Consider the following 20,659-nt stretch of genomic DNA (forward strand, 5'->3'; position numbering starts at 1 on the left):
AATATAATAGACAGTTTGGGCTCAGCATCAGCCACATCAGGATTTAATACTAAATCTGCTACATCCCAGTTCAGTGATTCTTAAAAAAATTACGTAGACTGTTGAAACCTGTTTCCTCAGCTCTAAAATGCATATAATATTTTGGGGTAAAAATTAAATAATCAATGAATGTAAAGTGCTTAACGTTCTTGTCACATAAGTGCACTATATACAGGAGTGATCATAGTGAAATACTGCGCATGCAGTGCCCTTCTGCCGGTCCTTTCTTAGTGACGCAGTGTCATGCTGATGAAGACTTGTCAGTAGAATTATTAATTACCTGGAGACTACGTCAGCACAGTTTTACTCATGTTAGCACTTAGAATTTGAGTTTCACAGTCAATTTTTAGCATTCACTCCAAAATAATATATTTTTGTATTCTGAACCCTTTCTAAGTTTTAAAGAAGAAATACTTATAAAGTGTGTACAAGTCAGTAGTGTGGATTAAAAGAAATTCCTCTATTGGCCCAAGAGGATAATTAGCCAGAGCGATATAACCTCTTTGTATATGAAGATTCACAGGAACCCAACGTCGTTCTGTTTTCTCCAATCAGGATGGAGTTACCAAGAGCCCAGAGAAGCGCTCTTCTCTGCCGAGACCTTCCTCCATCCTTCCTCCTCGCCGAGGTGTATCAGGAGACAGAGATGAGAACTCCTTCTCTCTCAACAGTTCTATCTCCTCTTCTGCACGGCGGACCACTCGTAGGTTTATTTTGGTTTGGCTTCCTTTTCATTCAGTTTTTAAAAATCCCTTAAGTGGAGTAGCTTATAATGTACTTATATTTTACATTTTCAAATACAGCCTGTATTTTACATCGGATTATATTTGTCCTAAGAATCAGAAATTCAGACTATCAGTGGATCCAAAACATTTAATTGAGCCAAAACAACTGATGGAGGAAATGAATATATACTACTTTGTTATCCGTTAAATAGGATTGATGTTAAGTCATTTTTAGGATTGGTTTTCTCTTCTTTCAAGTTTAAAGTGAAAAAGATAATTTGAAAGGACTAATTAGTACAGAAAAGCAATAGTTAGGGATTTTTTTTAATATGAAAGCTTAACCTTTATTAGAATTCCAAGTCATAAAAACTAACTGAAAAATCAACAATCAAAATCAAGAATGCTGCTCAATTTGGTAAGAATAGGGGTTCCCTGGTGGCTCAGAGGGTAAAGTGTCTGCTTGCATTGTGGGAGACCTGGGTTCGAACCCTGGGTCAGGAAGATCCCCTGGAGAAGAAAATGGCAACCCACTCCAGTATTCTTGCCTGGAAAATCCCATGGATGTAGAAGCCTGGTGGGCTACAGTCCATGGGGTCGCAAAGAGTCAGACATGACTGAGCAACTTCACTTTGACTTTGACTTTGCATTCCAGTGAAGCTGTAAACATAGCATGTTCTGTGTGATAGCTTCAATTTCTTTTGATTTCATAATGTAATGCTTAGCAATTATCACATTTTATGTAAAGAATATAAAAATGCTCCAATCATTACTCACTTACATACTGTGTTACTACCAAGACTAGTAATTCAAATTATTTTCCTAAATGTATTTCTATTACCACAAAATAGCTACTATTTATTAATCATTGATAGATGCTGAAATCTTAAGATACATTTTTCAGTCAATTCAATTAAAATGCTGATGGTCAGGGATTAACAACCTCATTAAATCTACTGATGAGAAAACTGACCTTTTAAAGACTTGGCCAGTACTACACAGCTAGAAAGTGGTTGAATTTGATTTTCAGCCTACTGAATAATTCACAACCTGTCCTCTTAATGTCTTTTATATATTTATTTAGAAGAAATAGTACTAGGGAATTGTTCTATAGAGTCACTCAGAAAATAGTATCCCTGTCATTTAGAAACTATTACAAAATGGTAGAAACATTTGGAGAATAGCATATCTGTCATTTAAAATTCATATGAAAGTGGTGGAAATTGCTACTACTATCACATTACAGTTGATTTCACCACTTATTTTTTAAGTCTTTAATAGTAATTGCCCCACAATGTGGGCAATTCAAATGTGGCTATTTTGTATGACACTTAAACTGTTGTGTGGTTTTTTTTGCCTATAATAAAAGTATTTATTGTAATGAGAGCAATTGTGTCCTGAAACATTTGGATTTGTGAAGCATTAACATCCTTTGAAATACATGCTAGGAACACTTTGAAATCACTAAAACTCTTTTCACCTTAACACATGTAAAGTATTCAAATGAACTAGCAAAGAAAACCTTTAAGAGTGAGTTATCTTCAGAAAGGAGAATTTAACTCCAAATATTTGGAGTTAGAATTGGGCATCAACAATAACCCCAGGGATGCTGAGCCAACACAAAGGCACCAAGTGTTCCCCAAAGGCACACCTTGAACTGCACTTGTGTTTGTTGCTATGGAAGCAAAATGGCACTTTCTCACACAAATCCCAACTTTAAGCCACTGTGCTCTGCTTTTAAAATGGCATGCATGCTAAGTCGCTTCAGTCGTGTCCACCTCTATACGAATTGCTTTTTATGTCCTGAGCTAACTCTATTTTGACTTTTTAACTTTACTTACATTCATAAGCATATGGCATTGCATTATTTGGTAATGAACATAATTGATACTCTGATAATCTAAGGATATAGGGTATATTTTATCCTGACATAGCAATAGCTAAAAGACATAGGGACAATTAGGAGAACAAGCAATTTGCCTCCTCCCATTTGTCTATCATCTCCTTAAGGTAAAGAATCTGCCTGGAGGAGACCAGGGTTCAAGCCTGGGTTGGGAAGATCCTCTGGAGAAGGGAATGGCAGACCACTCCAGTATTCTTGCCTGGAGAATCCCATGGACAGAGGAGCCTAGCAGGCTACAGTCTGTGGAATCACAAAGAGTAGGATACAACTGAGCAACTGACACTACTACTGCTTAGCTGCACAAGGGAATGTTCTAGCATTTTGTACTGCTATTGAAAAGATTTGAAAGAATGCTGTGCAAGAAGTTTATTCAGCCGAAAGGGAGGGAAAGACATTGTCATTGTAGACTTGACAAGATGAGTAAGAACAAACTGTAACAGAGTAAGTCATAAATATTTTTGAATCATTTTAGTAACTTAGATTTAATCTTTTCGATTTCAAAACACATAGGAAACACTCAAATTTGTCATTTTTGATGACTATAATTTATTACAATAAAAATTGATATCTATTAAACAGCAATATTAAGAGCTTCTTAATACTTGTGACTGATTTTTTCTCATTTTCCAGATATAACACAGAACCTTCCTCCTTTACATATTCAAAACATAAAGCCATTTACTCTTGTTGCTATTGAGTCGCTAGGTCATGTCCAACTCTTTGCAACCTCATGGACTGTATATAGCACATCAGTATCTTGTGTCCTTCACTAGCTCCGAGTTTCCTCAGATTCATGTCCACTGAGTCAGGAAATAACTCTTACATATTTCTTTAGTTAATATTGTTATGCATACCTGGAATATTGCTTCACCTCAGTCTCTATTACAGTAAAAAGTACCTCTATACATAGAGAAATTTTGAATCAAGTTTGTAACATTAAAAAAGAAAATATGTTGAGCTTCTGCTGTGTTCAGGCCCAACAAAAGACACCAATGCTAGGCAGAGGGACAAAGAATAAAGATATGATCCCCCTCCCCAGAAGACCTGAGATATTCAGGAAAGATGAAATGATGGAGAATACATTTGAGGGAGAAATAAGTTTTCTGAAGAGATTTTTCAGAACATACTCACTGACTCAACCAAGATCAAAACCTTGGCCCATAAACAAACTTTGTAGCCAGGAATCTACAAAAAGCCAAGTTGAATGTGGTTGTATTACCCTGGTCTTGAAATGTCATATTTGTGGAAAGCAATAAAAATAACTAATTTATCACTTTACTCTTCTCAAATCCCATTTCATAGTTTCCATTGAAGCGTCTACCTATGTCTTTCCCTTCTACTAAAAGACCAAAAGGACACAGGGCAACTTTCCTTTGATATGTGAAAACTGTTCACTGAGAGAGGAAATAGAATTGTTCTGTTTCTCCAGGAGATTGAGCCTGGGTAGATTTATTTTGTCTGCAGACTTGAGCTCACTCCTTGTAAATATTTAAGCAAAGATTATTAATAATTGTCCCCCTTCTCAGGAAGAACTTTCTACATTGATGATGAATTATATCAGATGACTCTAGGATTGCTTCTACTTTACTGATTTTAAAGTTGATGAGTTATATCTTTATCCTCCTCAAAATTTCTAGAAGATTCATTGATTTTACAAAGTTACATTGCTGTCATTTAGTCACTGAGTCCTGTCCGATTCTTGCAACCCCGTGTACTGAGTCCTCCAGGCTCCTCTGTCCGTGGGATTCCCTAGGCAAGAATCCTGAATTGGGTTGCCATTTCCTTCTCTAGGGGATCTTCTTGACCCAGGAATCCAACCTGCATCTCCTGCTTTGGCAGGCAGATTCTTTACCACTGAGTCACCAGGAAAGCCCCACAGAGTTACATACTTAGCAGTAAAAACTAAAAACCATGCCCTTTCTATAAAATATTTTTAAAAGTGAGAGAATTTGTATAATATAAACAATGTAAGTCAGTATTCTATTATCGGAATCAGTGTATTATTTTAAGAGAAAAGACTTTTCAATTGAAGAGGAAAGTTCAACATATATTAAGAAGCTGAGTATCATATCTGTCTTAGAATTTAATGTCATCTGGGTAAGTGAGCCTTAATGTCCTTATCACTGAATAAGAAATAACAAGAGCTGCGTCTATTGTGTGTGCACTTGTTTGGTTATCAAATGCTTGGTATTCACAAAAGTTCTTTGAAAAGGTGAGAATCTCCTATTTTAATGAGAGTCTCCTAAGGTATGTCCTCTTTTTTATATCATTATTCTTTTAAAAAAGCATTTGAAATGGCATTTAAGCACACATTTTAAAAGATAATATGAAAGAGAAACACAGCATAGGAATATGGGGGAAAGAGTTAAATGATAAAATGAGGGTAACATCAAGTTGAGGCAAAGAAATGCATCTTACAGCATCTTGTATAACAGACAGTGAGGGACTATTGATTTGACTCCAAACTGCAAACTAATACTGAAAGTATGGGAGAAAACACAATCAGGTACAAGATTCATGGTGAATAAACTGTTGTAACATCCCACTTTTCAAAAAAGAGAGCTAGATTTATTTTAAGCTAAATAATTTTCTACACAGGCCCAAATCATGTGATCTAAATACACTGTTTTGTGTTGTATATCCAACCTGGATCTCGGAATAAACTTTCTGCACAAAGGAATAAATAATCCACATATTATTCAAAGAATCTTCAGTTTATATGAGTTCACAAAGAATATTAAGTGCAGACTCTTTTTCCAACTAAAGGCAGGTCCATATGCTTTAATGATCATGCAAGTAGAAAATGTTTTTGACATATTCATAATGAAAATTCAGAGTAAATCAGGAAAACCCAAGTATTAGCTTTACATTGATAGCAATGCATGTTCAAAAGAATGTCATCAGTTTGTGAGCCTAAAAATACGAGATTCTCACCTTTCCAAGCATTGTTGTAATTTGTAAATATCCTAAACCCTTTAGAAATTTGATGAATTATAAGTTCTAACAGTGGATGGGAAAAGGGATGTCTCGGGGGGAGAACTTTCTGACACTGCGGTTTTCGTTCCGTTTTGTTAATACAGGGTCAGAGCCAATTCGCAGAGCAGGAAAAAGTGGTACTTCCACACCCACTACCCCTGGATCAACCGCCATCACTCCTGGCACCCCACCAAGCTATTCTTCACGCACCCCAGGCACTCCTGGAACCCCCAGCTACCCCAGGACCCCTCACACACCAGGAACGCCCAAGTCGGCCATCTTGGTTCCCAGTGAGAAGAAAGTCGCCATTATACGCACGCCTCCAAAATCTCCTGCTACTCCCAAACAGCTTCGGCTTATCAACCAACCACTGCCAGACCTGAAGAATGTCAAATCCAAAATTGGATCCACAGACAACATCAAATACCAGCCTAAAGGGGGCCAGGTAAGAATCATACGAACACACGTATTTGCTGCCAAAGTAAAATCCCCGTTACTTACTATGTTGCCATCCTTACCTTACAGGCTTACAGTTGTTAAAAGAGAGATGGAGGTTTTATAGCGTTACTGGTTGTGATTTATTATTAATAGTTTGGATCTTATCTGAGAAAGCTACCTTATAAAATATATTGTAAGTAATATGCCATGTCCATTCCTTCTGGTTATTATTAGATAAAAATTGATTTACCTGTAGAGGAGAATCTTTTAGTTGATTACCTAATCGATCCTTTTTGAATGTTTCTCTGTTGACTTGTGGATTTTAACTTAGGAGATAAGTTTCATTTCTGGCATAAATTTGAGTATTATCTGGTATGAATTTCTGGTATGATACTGGCTTTGAGCTCATTTGACCATCTTGTAGTGATACTACTTTTATCACCTTCCTTCTCCTCAAGGATTTCCTATGATATTTTCTACCATTTCCCCATGTTCATTCCAAATCAGAGCATGGTTCCCCAAGTTGTTTCTCAGCCTGCTATTGCCTAAACATTGCAAAGGGCAGATATTCACATTAATAGTGAATAGATGATTCTACATGGGTCTATAAGAAATTCTGTTTCAGAATAATTGTGTTAAATAGAGTTGTTAGTAAAACTCTACCTATTGACTCTTAACTTCAGCTTCAGAGCAAACATTTATATGTATTTTTTCCAACCAGAGAGCTTGAGTTCTACCTTAACCTAAACATTGCTTATACACTGTATGTTTGGACAAAGCAATTAGCCTGGAAGGAGATAAAATAAATATCACCTAATGTTTCCCTTGTGATTTGATATGCCCAAAGTTTGACTTTTATTCTAAATGAAGGGACGAAACACCCATCCTTTAGTAAAAGAAGAGGAAAGCAATAATTTCCTTTATACATTAACAAAGTATAATGCCCTTGTTCAACATACCAAAAACAACTTAAAAAAAATTTTTTTTTTCCTCTCTTTTATTTGTCTCTTATATTTTCTGCCACTGATTTCTGGTATCCCTTTCTCACACCAAAGAAAATACATTTTCAGCAGGTTTAGAAGAAATGTCTTGCCAAAACATGAAGTTGTCAAAGACTCCCACTCAGCATTAAAACAAAAATTTAATGTTGCTTTTTCCTTTAGCAACAGACTTCTCTGCTTTCTCATTATGATTCTGTTCAAGAAAGTCCAGTTAAGAAAAAATCAACCAAAGAAGGGAGGAAGGACTCAGAAGTCCATTTTTAGAACAACTGTAACACTCTATAATAATATAGTCGCAGAAAGATGCTTTTTTTATAGAAGAATGTAATTAAAATATGAGCTACAAGAAACCTTTTTAAGCAAAAAAAAAAACACAAAAAACAAATTATATCACGTTTAAGCCTGTAATTCCCAAAATCTCATACTCTTGCCTTTATCATAGTTTTGCACATCCAAGAGAAGGAAATATTTCAAGCCTTTTGGAAATATCCAAATGTAATATTTTATATTTATACATAAATAATTGAAAAGAGTAAGTCGAATAAGTTTATACCACTTTGCAAGTTTATCATTTTTGTTCTTTTGAGCTACCTCCTAAAATAGAGTAGTTATAATGTATATTTAAAATCAGTTCTCTTTTTGTGAATATCCTAATGTTCTAATATTTTCCTTAATTAAATGTGAGGTTTATTTGCCTATCTTCTAGAAAATATTGATACTTAAAAGAATCTATTTCTTCTTAGAATCACAAGGGAGTTAATTATCTCAAAGATATTTTATTGAAACTAAAAAGAAAGTTGAATAAAAACTAAATGCTTATTGATACAATTTGACAATAAAAATTTTATTCAAAGTACTTTTAAAGGTAGAAAGACAAAAAGTGCCTTTGGCCTCAGCTTTGCTAGAATCATTAAGTTAAACCAACCCCCAAATGTGAAGACTTAAATTTATTTTCTCTTTCTACATCTTTATATCTTGCTGTGAATATTTCTATGTCTAATTTTGATTTTCTCCTATATTTGTTAATTCATAAAGTTGATATAAAGACATTCTTCTGAGGTGAACTAGTGCTGCCCTAGAGATTATGGTAATTAAGGACTAGTAAATACATATGCTGGGAGGGATTGGGGGCAGGAGGAGAAGGGGACGATAGAGGATGAGATGGCTGGATGGCATCACTGACTCGATGAACATGAGTTTGGGTGAACTCCGGGAGTTGGTGATGGACAGGGAGGCCTGGCGTGCTGCGATTCATGGGGTCGCAAAGAGTCAGACACAACTGAGTGACTGAACTGAACTGAAATACATGTAACACAGAAAATTAAAGAAAGAATAAAATTAGCCTCAAAATCACCATGTCAATTGAAGAAAATCTTTTGTTCCATGAGGCCAGTATTAAACTAATGCAAAATTATCCTATTGCAACTTCAGATGACTTGGAAAAATTCTACAATAGTGGAGTTATAAAGTGACTTTTGTTGGAGAAATGGGAAGTGTTTCCTCACCAAGATAAGACATAGATGGAAGGAGTATATTTGCCTACTATTTTGTGATAGATGGCATCAAAGTATTTAAATTGGAGAGGAAAATGAATTAGAAAATGTGGATGCACTACAGCTGAACTGGCTTTGTAGGCAACATGTTTTACTCAACATTTAATACTATGCTCCTAAAAGCCTCCTTATAGCGCACGGTCTTCTCACATACAGAGGTTGAAGAGAGTTTCTTTTTCTTTACATGTTAAACTGGGGATTTTCGCTGGATTTTAAAGGTTCAACTTTATAAGACAACTAAGAAAAATTTTTATGTAGAAGTTTCTTAGAAATTATCAAGATAGTAATAATATGCCAAAGACCCTTGTTATTAATATCTGGTTAAGAATCCATAAACTGGGGAAATCAAAGCCAGTAGTATGTTGTCTCCAATAGTAAATTGTATATACTAGCACCCTACTCCAGTACTCTTGAGTGGAGAATCCCATGGATGGAGGAGCCTGGTAGGCTGCAGTCCATGGGGTCGCTGAGAGTCGGACACGACTGAGCAACTTCACTTTCACTTTTCACTTTCATGCATTGGAGAAGGAAATGGCAACCCACTCCAGTGTTCTTGCCTGGAGAATCCCAGGCACAGGGGAGCCTGGTGGGCTGCCGTCTATGGAGTCGCACAGAGTCAGACACGACTGACGCAACTTAGCAGCAGCAGCAGGATATTTGAATGGACAGTGACCAACCCAGAATCACTGAAAAGAATAGGACAATAGCGATATCATCTGTAGGAGCCCAGTTTTGTAGCAGGCATATGTCATCTATAGTTAGATGACATCTGTAGAAAAATAGTCACACAGCTCTTATTAGTGAAGATGGGAGTAAATAGGTAGATATAACCTTAATTCATATAATTCAGACCATCTCCACAGACTCTGTTGTCATAAAATTTGGAGTGGTTTGATTGTATGTAAATAATTTAATTTTTAAAGCATTATTATTTTTGTATTAAAGTTTGTATAGTCACTAAATATAAAGAGAAGACATCTCTAATGGAAGATTTATGTGTCTTAGGGAGTCAACAACAACCTTTCACATTGGGAAGCTTTTATTATTTGCCCCAATTTCAATGTTTATTGCTCTTCCATATGTATAAGTTATATGCTTATGGCTGTTATCTCTTCTGTTAAAGTCCAGTTTTCTTTTGGCAAAGAGGCTCAACTCAGAGCTCAGTTCAGTGAGGCAGGTCAATGCCTAATGGACTGGATAAGCTAGGTGAAGCTGTGAGGAGCTTTTGCAAAAAGCAATAAAGTTAATCTTTTCAGCTGTGTACTATATGACACATGACATGTGGCCTGCACAATGTAAGCAAAAGTGTTTGTTTTTCTTGTCCTCTCCTGGTGTCCTGCCTTTATTTGATTTAAAATTTTTTTCCAAGCCATTTCTTTCCATCACCTTAGGGCTATAGATAAGTACTAATTAAAAAGTATAATAGAATACCCCACTAACTGTGAAATACTGTCAGTCAACCCAGCATGAAGAAAAGCTGTTCACCAAAATATATTACATAATATTGACAGGAAATGTTTTTTTTGTAGCCAAAGTCATCATTATCTCAAAATGAAAGCTCCTTGAAATCAGGGACTCTGTCTTTATGCAATAGAACTTTAATAACTATAATTCAAGTACTTTTGCAAGGTAATGAAAAGTTTTCAAGCTAGGCTTCATAAATACTAATTATTAAAAACTATGGAAAAATTATTACTTTGGGCTTACAAAGCTGAGACCTGTAGACTCTTTTTGTTTGTTGTTCATTTACAGACCAAACAAGGACATGGGAGCAGCCTTGAATCTCAGGTTGTTTTCAAACAATTGAACGGACTCTTGAAAAATTAGTTTATTACCAGTGTGGCCTAATATTCCTTACACTATCTTAAAGTTTTAAAGTAAAGAAAAAATGTAATGTCAAGAAGTTATGGCATATGAACTTTATAAACCTCTTTGTATGTTAATTTTCATGAGTCACAATGACTGTCCTGTTTGTAACTTTCCTTCCAGTGTCTATGGACAGACCACTTAAACTATGTAACAGTGGGTCTAATGGCTAAACTCAATGTCTGTTCACCAAAACGTTATTTCCAAATTTTTCAGCGTTGTCGATTCATTCCAAGATTTCTGAATGTAGTTCTACTTTCTGTGCTTTGTGACACAGCCTACACAGGAAAATTGAGCGCTCACCTAAGTGGATCCTCTACCATGTTCTTTTTCCTTAGAGCTCTGTGGAATTGTTTGTTTTGACATAAACTATTATTTCTGTTTAAATGTGTATTGAAATATTGTTTATATTTGATATACTTAGTTTTGAAGATGTTATTGGTCAGTGTCGGTGAGTGTTAATTAAAATTCAGAATGGACTATAATGTTTATATACCTGTGTGCATTTTGACCAGAGCACCAGGTTGTTCACAGATGAATATTTGAAGAGCACTATCCAGAGAACTTTTAAATCCCATGGATGGAGGAGCCTGGTGGGCTGCAGTCCATGGGGTCGCTACGAGTCAAATACACCTGAGCGACTTTACTTTTACTCTTCACTTTCATGCATTGGAGAAGGAAATGGCAACCCACTCCAGTGTTCTTGCCTGGAGAATCCCAGGGACAGAGGAGCCTGGTAGGAGGTCGTCTCTGGGGTTGCACAGAGTCAGACATGACTGAAGTGACTTAGCAGTAGCAGCATCCAGAGAACTTTAAATCTTCAGGAATATATATGATATAATAATATTTTTATTTTAACATGATGCCTATGGACTCTATAGAGGCTAGATAGTTTTCATTACAATTGAATGTTATGGAATAGGAAATACTTTTGAGAAAGGCAGAAAGTGTTTTTATTATGCAAGGATAAAGAAAAACTTGATAAGCATTCCTAGGAAATGAGGCAAACCCAAAGGAAAAGCTTAATGCTCTATGAAGTTGAAGGGAAGTCAATTGAATGTCACTCAATTCTGTGTAAGACTGCCTTGGATGGGGAAAGAAAGAAATGATTTTGTAATTGAGGTTCATACCTAGAGGATGCCTAAAGGGCCTAGGACCAGATTGTAAAGGAACTGAGAACAGAATCCAACTTTTAGACACCAAGTTACTTTCCATATCTTGCTATCTTGAGTTGACATGTGGATATTTTATTTTTTAAAAGCAGCAGCAGAGAGTGTCAAAAAAAAAAAATCAGATTCCCATTGCTCAAGGAACCCATGTTGACATCACGATTACTAACTCTGTTTTATAAACTGTTTTACTCAAAACTAAAATTGGGATTGTATTTTCTTTCATTTTTCATGTTTCATATTTCCAACTAATCTCTAGTAAGAGAGATCTATTCCTGCCTACAGGCATATCCCACATTTTGTATTCCCACTCTTTCTTAGAGTAACCCCATTTGAGAGAGAAAAAAAGGTCATTTCTCTACAGGAGTGATTCAGCTTATATGCAGAGAGAGTACAGTGGCAGATCGTTTCAATTGAACCATTTATGATAAAATTCAACTAGACTCACATCAGGAATATCCAGAAAGTAACTCTTCTGTTCTTTCCTAGTGTAGTGGAGGAATAGATAGAATTAACTAAGTTAAAATTAAATATTCAGTTGTATTAATCTGTTCTTTATAACTCTTCATGCTTACAAGACCCTTGTATGAAAGAAAAATCAGTGATGTTTGCATATAAGTCACCAGTATATGCCCAAAAGAATGAAATTTTCTGCCAACCCCACACTGAGGAACTGGTTTGACTGAACCTTGAAAGATGATCTGTTACATACTCAACTTGGAGTGAGGGCATTCTGTCAAGAGTTAATAACATAAAGACATCATGGGGATGAACTTGAAATTATAAACAAGGCCCTTAAGGTACAGACTGTAACACAATCTGGACAAAATGTAAAGTATTAAAAGAGAATTTAAACATCAGTATTGCTGCTAACCTTGGTTGCCTGGTTGTAAGTTTTATATTTTGTCTCATTTTATAAGAAATAGGAAATTTGGTAGAATTTTTAATAAGGCGTAGCTTTTGGAAGATGATCCAGTTGCTTGATATAATAATACATTTCACTGTGCTATGAAATATGCAGAAGGAAAGATTCTCTCATTCTTTGCATTAATAGAGCAAGTAAACTTTTTGATAGAAAAAAATTAACAAAGATTAAAATGTGGTTTAGAATTAATGTCGGATAATGATTATTTGACTATTTTTCCTTTATATCATGAATATAAAAAATTATTTCATTTGTAAAATAGAAGTTCATTATATTTTTTTAGGCAGTCTCCAAGATATTAAAGTAATTTTCCCTTGGCATGGGCTTTAGGAAAATAAAAGTCCAATGAAAATTTCTTCCCAAAGAAAGCAGTTTTCATTTCAAGTTATCCATAGAGAACAGAGAGTTAAAATTCAACTCTGATTTTAAAAAAAAACAAAACTGAAATAAAGCTCTACCCTTCACACCAGCCATCTGTTTTTCTATTTTGTGGGTGGGATGGTTTCTAAGGACTGCCAGTATTTGTGGAATCAACTCTCTAAGGTGTTATTTGTCAATGATCCTAGAGATGTTTGGCATGAAATAGTTTGTAATTGTGCTAAGGCATAAATGTGAGTTACATGGCTCAGGTACAAGTTGTCAAGCTAGAGTGTAAATCTCACTGAACATCAAACATTCACAGCCCTGAGTGGTTTTATTTCTGTCCATTCAACCATTAAGCAAAAAGCAAATGTCATACTTTGCCTCATTTTAGACAGAAGCAGTATACTATGAAGTTTTTGCAATTATGAAAATATGTAAAGGCTGTGCTATAAATGCAAACATAGGTTAGTAAAATCTAGGTCACAGTGAGCAAACATAGGTTAGTAAAATCTACTATCAAAAAGGCCAGTTAGTTTTTTTTACTAGAAAATCTATGATTCTCTTGAAAATCTGAAGAAAAGCAACAGAAGTTGGCCTTGAAGTTTTAGGATTTAAGATTTGAATCGTCTTTAAGTAATGCTGGCAATATGTCCTCTTTGGTTTGAATCATTTGCTTTGGAAAATCATAAAAAAATGTCAAACAGTTGATTAAACATTAGAGTCAAACAAATTTATGCAACTGAATTTGGAATTTCCATTTTTGCAACAAGTGAGTCAGATTCAACATTTGGCTTTTGATCACTTGATAATGAGTCACTTGATTGGGACTCTTATGATCTCTAAATTAAAACTTGTAAATGAAATATGAGACTCTGTATATCCCAAGGATTAGAAAAATGGCTTGAATGAATTCTTTTTCATTTCCAAAATAAATAGATCCTTATGCAGAATAATTTAAAATATCATTATTAGGAAAAAACAAATCAGAATTATTCGCTTTCTAAGAATAACTTATCTGTGAGGTTTGAAATGTAATGGCCCTTATTGACTTATTTATCTGCATCTACAGTTTACTTGAAACTCTTAGAACAACTATGCTTTTTGTTAGATACAGACTTTGTGACATTGCCATTTTTTTTAATTGGAATATTTATTATGCCTGAAAGAGTGGCCGCATCATCCTGTCTTTTGAATTCAGATTTTGACAAGAGTCTCTTCCCTTGGGCTGCTGATGAGAGCTGTCGATGATGCTTCCCTGTAAGGAACAAGCTATCTTGTCAGTGTTAGGCAGAAGCTGCAATTTAAGCTTTGTCTAGTTAAAAATAGGCAAGATTCAGTGTCCTTTTGAATTTTCTACTCTTTTTTGCAAATTCCAAGAGATGTGATACCATTCTTGGAGAAAGCTGTATATCTAGGGTAAATTTATTTTGCTTCTTTTTTAATGTATAAACTGTCCCCTAAAATACTGGAAATGTGATATCTCTCTAGCTATTGGGGGGTACTTTTAGTCAAAATGAAATAAACAAAAAAATAACAAGCCTTTCCTTCCATTCTTACATTGCTTGTTTTGGACGGCTCTCCAAAACGTTCAAAATTCAGAAGATGCATGAAAGAAGCTACAAGAGTTATAACTTTGCACATTACTTTATACCTGAGTAATATCTTTCCAGATCTGGATTTGCTGTTGTCCTCAAGATGAACACTGGACTTCCTGAAAATAGAAATGAAACACCTAACCTCAAATCTGTTGGGCCCAATCCAGACCTGGACTACCTGTACATGACCTGGTTCAGGTCAGCTAGTTAATAGTCCTTGGTTTTCTCCCCTATAAAAATGGAAAGGATGCTTTCACACCAAAGTCAAGGATATTGGCTATTTATGAGCAGGTGTCAGAAAGTGGCCTTTCAGAAGGCCTTTCATGAAGCCTTTCAGTTGAAGAGGCCCAGAGTCTCCTTGTTGATGATCTTGGGAAAACCAGAACCTCTTCCCTCAGATGAGTGAGAACCCTAACCTGTAGCAGTCAGCCAGACCAATGTGAACCTCATCATTCTACATGGGCCGGTCATAGTCAACTCGAGTGGACCAGGTGATTTACAGTCAGGCTAACCCTCCAGAAGTTGGGGGGTGGGGTAGGGAGAGCACTGGCACATCCTTCAGAAACCAGGGCTGAACTATTGCACCTTCCATGGAGGGGACCTGAGTCCCAGTGTTGCCCACAATATCGGAAACCTCCTCACAGATAATTCAGGTTTTACTTTTTTGTTCCTGTATTGTTTCCAGATTACAGCAGCCTACAGCCAGGGTATCAGGCTCTCAAGCACCGGCCCTTGGAGATGGGGGTGAGGGGTGCAGGAGAAAAACACTTCATATTTACATGATAGGTCCGCCTTTCAGTTTCAGTGTTAGTTTTTTCTCATAAGTGATAAATGTAAGTGGAAAGGAGTTTGGAGCCTCTTTGATGCTAACCCATTTCTGGTTCCCTGGTTCCCAATATTCTGTCCCAGAATTTTGAAAGAAAATGCACAGTGAAGTTACTTCCAATTCCTTTTAGGTTAGGATTTTAAACAAGAAGATCGATTTTAGCAAGGTTCAGTCCAGATGTGGTTCCAAGGATAACATCAAACATTCTGCTGGGGGCGGAAATGTAAGTAGAAGCTTGTGTCAGAAGCTGTCCTGAGTGTGTGGAGCCATCTGCACACTGGCGCTTCGTCTCCTTTCCCACCTCCTTCCCATCACCTCCCAGCACACTCCCCACTTCTTGTTGCTGCACCGCAAGTCCCCCTGGTTTGGGAGCTTGTCAGCCTTGCATTTTCAGTAATGGGCTTTCTATCCTTCCCTCTGAGATCACTGGTGAATTTCTCGCTTTTTAAAGGGGGACACCATGGTTTTCAGGAAGATGAAGAGCCCATTTCACCTGCCAATTTGTTTGCTGGCCTTTGTCTTTAAGGTATTTTCTCATGCTGTCTCTGCTCCCTTGCAAAAGTCAGCTGAGCACACACTTTTCTAGCTCCATTTAAGTTACTCCTGAGGCAATGACTGATGTATGAAAGTATCCAAAGTGTATAATGTCTATCTTTTGTGCTTCATTATTCATGAGAGTTGGGATATCATTTGGAATAATACAAACCTGGTGAAGCATGGTTCATCTGTAATTCAAAGTGAAAGGATTCAAGTCCCAGTATACTCTTTGTTTTGATTTTTTTTTTTTAATCCCTGTCTCTTAAATTGGGTGGAAATAATATTCTCTGAGAGGAAGAAAAAGATGAATTCATGTTTCTCAAAAGTATTTGAGGAAGGGTTGAAGCAGGCAGACTCAAGCTAAAGTAGGCATGTTAACATTAGAATAATAAAAAAGGTGAATAGGGTGAGTATACTACAGATCCAATCACCTAGACTTCGGATTCTAGCCATCTGTGACTCAAGTAACTTACAGAGTATTAAATCCAGAATTCTTGCTTATCTAATAACTCTTGGTTTCTTGCTCCTTGGTTGGACAGAGATGGAGTCAAATAGTGAAAAAAGAGACAAGCAAGTGCCTGATGTTCAAAGCAGCTCCACTAAGCATGAAAATGTGCCATATGGGAGAACCACAGCAAGATTTGCTGGGCTCCTTCTAGGGTACAGGGCTAAGCCTCAGGCTCAGTATTTACACTGACAGGCTCCCCTCATCCCTGATGCACTGACTGTAAGTACACACCATGTACTACTCTCACGGAAGCAATCTTAGTCCTGGAATTAATAGGTATCAGAGAGTATTAATAGGTATTTGAGAGTATCAGAGGATTGACCCAGCTGACCTCTACAATAGGTGCTGCTGGTCAAAACACCTATGAAGGAAAGGATGATTTTAAATTTATTAGAGAAGCTTCCAACCTCCAAATCAATAGTCTGAAACTTTCCCCTAGAGAAGAATCACTTGTTCAAATGTGATTGATTTGATTGGGGAAGATTCCTTAGCCCTGTTTCCAGTGCTAGATTACATAATTCCCATGTATTTCTGATGTAAATGAACCAGGAACCATGCTTGGAAAGCACTCTTTCAAATATTAGAAGATGAATTGATTTCAGCAAAACCCAGAAGAAAAAAAATGCTATTTTTTTATCATTTGGTGTGCAATAAAAATTGCATTTAACCAAAATATGACAAGAGTGTTTTAGAAAAGCATGTTTAGAGCTTTCTGCTTGTATCTTTAAAGCATTGTTGGACTTCTTGCTTGTATGAGCTGTTTTGGTCACTTTCATGTAAAAATCACTTTCTAAAGAATACTTTCCCTCTTCACTTGGCTCTTTGCTTATGGAAAGGATTAATACAGTGTGACTTCTTTCTCTGAGTGAAAAACTTGCCTTAATACAGAAGTTCTATCCCTTTGCGGCATGATCTGTTTTCTACTAATAAAATCTTCTCTTCTAGGATTTTCTTTCACTTGTGTTTTTCTTTCCAACCAAACATATGGGAGGACGTATGGAAGATTGGGTTTTCCCATGTGTGTGTATATGTTGTTGTATGTTGTGAGTTTGGGTATATTTCTAGATTTTATATATGAGCTTGGGGGCTTATTTACATCTAAACTATTTTAAGCCTATTTTCTGTGGTTCACACAGGTACAGATTGTCACCAAGAAGATAGACCTAAGCCATGTGACATCCAAATGTGGCTCTCTGAAGAACATCCGCCATAGGCCAGGTAAATCAGTATTTTTAGTAGTCTGAGAGATATTAGATTGAATTCAAAAAATCAATAAGCAGAGTTTTTTTTGCTGTGAGAAATCTGATTGGAAGGACCTTTTCACATGCAAATACTTCATGCTTGTGTTAATAGAAACTTAAATTAGAAATTTTGAGGCATCGTCATATGGACAAGTAAACTCAGTTACCACAAACAGGCCACATATCCTAGGACATGTTAAAAATGAAAAGATACAGGAGATGCATTTATCTGTATGTACTCAACATGCTTATTGGAGCTCTTTTGAAATATATAGTCTATAAAATAATATGGGGCTATGTATTCTTACATAATTCATGGACTAAATGCAGCATTTCAAAGGTTTTGCAAGAAATTGTTTTTCTACATTATGTGGGGGGTGGGGGGGAGGATTGTGCTTTTTAACAAAGCTGAAGAAATTTATTTTTCTGTTGAACTTCTCAGATCTAGGTCAATAAGCATTGTGAATCTTCAGAATGCAATGTCTCCCCAACTTATTTGACCATAGACTGCTTGTTTTTCTGGAATATCTCATAAGTTTAGTTCAGTTCAGTTTAGTTGCTCAGTCATGTCCAACTTTTTGCGACTCCATGGACTGCAGCACACCAGGCTTCCCTGTCCATCACCAGCTCCTGGAACCTGCTCAAACTCACGTCCATTGAGTCTGTGATGCCATCCAGCCATCTCATCCTCAGTCATCCCCTTCTCCTCCTGCCCCCAATCCCTCCCAGCATCAGAGTCTTTTCCAGTGAGTCAGTTCTTCATATCAGGTAGCCAAAGTATTGGAGCTTCAGCTTCAGCATCAGTCCTTCCAATGAATATTCAGGATTAATTTCCTTTAGGATTGATTTGGTTTGATCTCCTTGCAGTCCAAGGGACTGTCAAGAGTCTTCTCCAGCACCACAGTTCAAAAGCATCAATTCTTCAGCACTCAGCTTTATTTATAGTCCAACTCTCATATCCATCCATACATGACTACTGGAAAAACCATGTATCTCATATCTCATTATTATGAGATATCTCATGTCTCATTATTATATCTTAGGATATCATATGATATATTATGATATTTTATGATATATTATTATGAGATATCACATATCTCATAAGTCTAGTGCCCTAAGGTAGAGTGTATATTCATATGTGCTAGTGATTTTTCCCTATTGAACTTGTGAATTTAATGTATTATGTGTCATTTTTTCTAAGTATCATGTACTATTTGTTTTTGCTAAATTCTACCTCCATGCATACGTAAATAATGGACAATTGTCAAATTTGTAAATTTTCTTGAGACTATTTTGACACAACTTATATAAGATTTATTGAAGGTAAAAAATTGATTTTAACCACCTATTCTTGGCATCTTAATTAAACCAGGTAATATCTTATTCCCATGAATCATAATCTCAAGTGTTATCAGAACAAGGTAAAAGAACAACTGACCCTCGTGAGATTTCTGACCAGAAGATTATTGAGAAGAATTTTTTTAGTTGAAAAACAAAAGGTTTCAAAAATGGATAAGTACTGGAAATATGTCTAGAAATTGGGCTTCCCTTTGGCAAAGGGTGTTAATAAAGCAAGTCAAGGAGATAGAAACTACATATAAGGAATTTCCATTACTGATTTCAGAACTGTTATATGGAATTAGCTGTCTGTCATTCATGAGAGAGAAGAGACATGGTCCCAAATGGGTATCTTCACAGCCCCCCATCTATGCCTTATATCTACAGACATTTAGCTGATTTTGTCCTGTGTCAACAGTATGATGGAAGTATTTGGGTACACTGCCTACCTTCTTCCAGAATACAAAAGAAAATATTGGGCTCTGTAATTCCAGATGATAAGTATACATTTAGTTCAATTCACCTAAAGTCTTGATGCACAGAAAACTCTTCTATATACAAGGAAATATCATGTGTATGTTTTACGGGTCATAAAGGCTGTTGCCATGGACTCCCACCTATTTCTCACTCTTACTTCATAATGAGTGAATCAGATGACCAGGTTCATAAAGACATGTTAACACAATGATCTTTGACAATAGTAAGCTTTTCACAGAATTACTTTGGATTGTGGAATGTCTCAGAAGGAAATAAGGAGGAAACAATTCATCACCTGGAGGCACAAATTGAAATAGCTAGTCTTGACTTCGCTTTGGAACATAAGAAGCTTGATGGGGATTATAATCCTCTGCAGTTACTGCTCCTAATGGGGCCAGAATTTTTCAAAACCAAAGGCAGAGATCTCTGATTTCAAATGAACTTCTCTAACAGTTATATAAAATTACCTAGCTACCCACTCTAATATTCTGGCCTGGAGAATTCCATGGACTATGCAGTCCATGAAGTCGCAAAGAGTTGGACACAAATGAGCGACTTTCACTTCACTTCGGTAGGACTGTAACAAAATAGACTTCTCAAGCTTCCTTTTCTGAATATAGTTTGGGTCAATATTACATTGTTTTTCCCCTCTCTCTCAAAATATAGTCTAACAAAAACTTTAATAGGGTTATATTGGCACAATATATAATCGTAAAACTTGAAATGACAGTTTCTATCAGAGGCTATGAAAACAGAAAAGTAAGATCCCAAGAAAGTTGATCTCCTGTAGTTGAAAATTCAGTATCCTCTAGCCTCTAACCAATATAACTGTGTTTTATGAATCACACTAATCCTGTCACAACCAATAGGTGAGACCCATGGGGCCAAGTAAAATGTTGGTAGAATAACACCCCTGCAATAATGCATCTTTTGAGGGAAGGACAGCTTCATGTCTCCTACAGGAATGAGTTAAATAGCATCATACACATCCTAAGTCTTCAGAAGGAGTATGAATGAATCTTCAAAATGTAACCCAGGGACTTCCCTAGTCGTCCAGTGACTAAGTCTCCATGCTGCTCCCAATGCAGGGGGCCCAGACTTGATCCCTGGTCGGGGAACTTGATCCCACATGCTGCCACTAAGACCCAACACAGTCAAATAAATAAATATAAATTTTTT

At 36.3% G+C, this 20,659-nt stretch overlaps 1 protein-coding gene across 50 annotated transcripts in view; it reads left to right on the forward strand.

Moving 5' to 3' along the window:
• Positions 1-20,659, forward strand: part of MAP2 (microtubule associated protein 2) — a 300,076-nt gene that overhangs the window by 273,493 nt on the left and 5,924 nt on the right. For 30 of the 50 annotated variants that reach the window (XM_060410370.1, XM_060410374.1, XM_042244123.1 and 27 more), the window contains 4 exons: positions 595-742; positions 5,745-6,085; positions 15,507-15,599; positions 17,558-17,639. In XM_060410370.1, coding sequence (XP_060266353.1) covers positions 595-742; positions 5,745-6,085; positions 15,507-15,599; positions 17,558-17,639 — 664 coding nt within the window. The remainder of the gene's footprint in view (positions 1-594; positions 743-5,744; positions 6,086-15,506; positions 15,600-17,557; positions 17,640-20,659) is intronic. The other 20 variants (XM_042244138.1, XM_042244144.1, XM_042244146.1 and 17 more) reach the window with 1 other exon arrangement.

Source organism: Ovis aries, chromosome 2 (assembly GCF_016772045.2).
Source record: "Ovis aries strain OAR_USU_Benz2616 breed Rambouillet chromosome 2, ARS-UI_Ramb_v3.0, whole genome shotgun sequence".
Taxonomy (NCBI): Eukaryota; Metazoa; Chordata; class Mammalia; order Artiodactyla; family Bovidae; genus Ovis; species Ovis aries.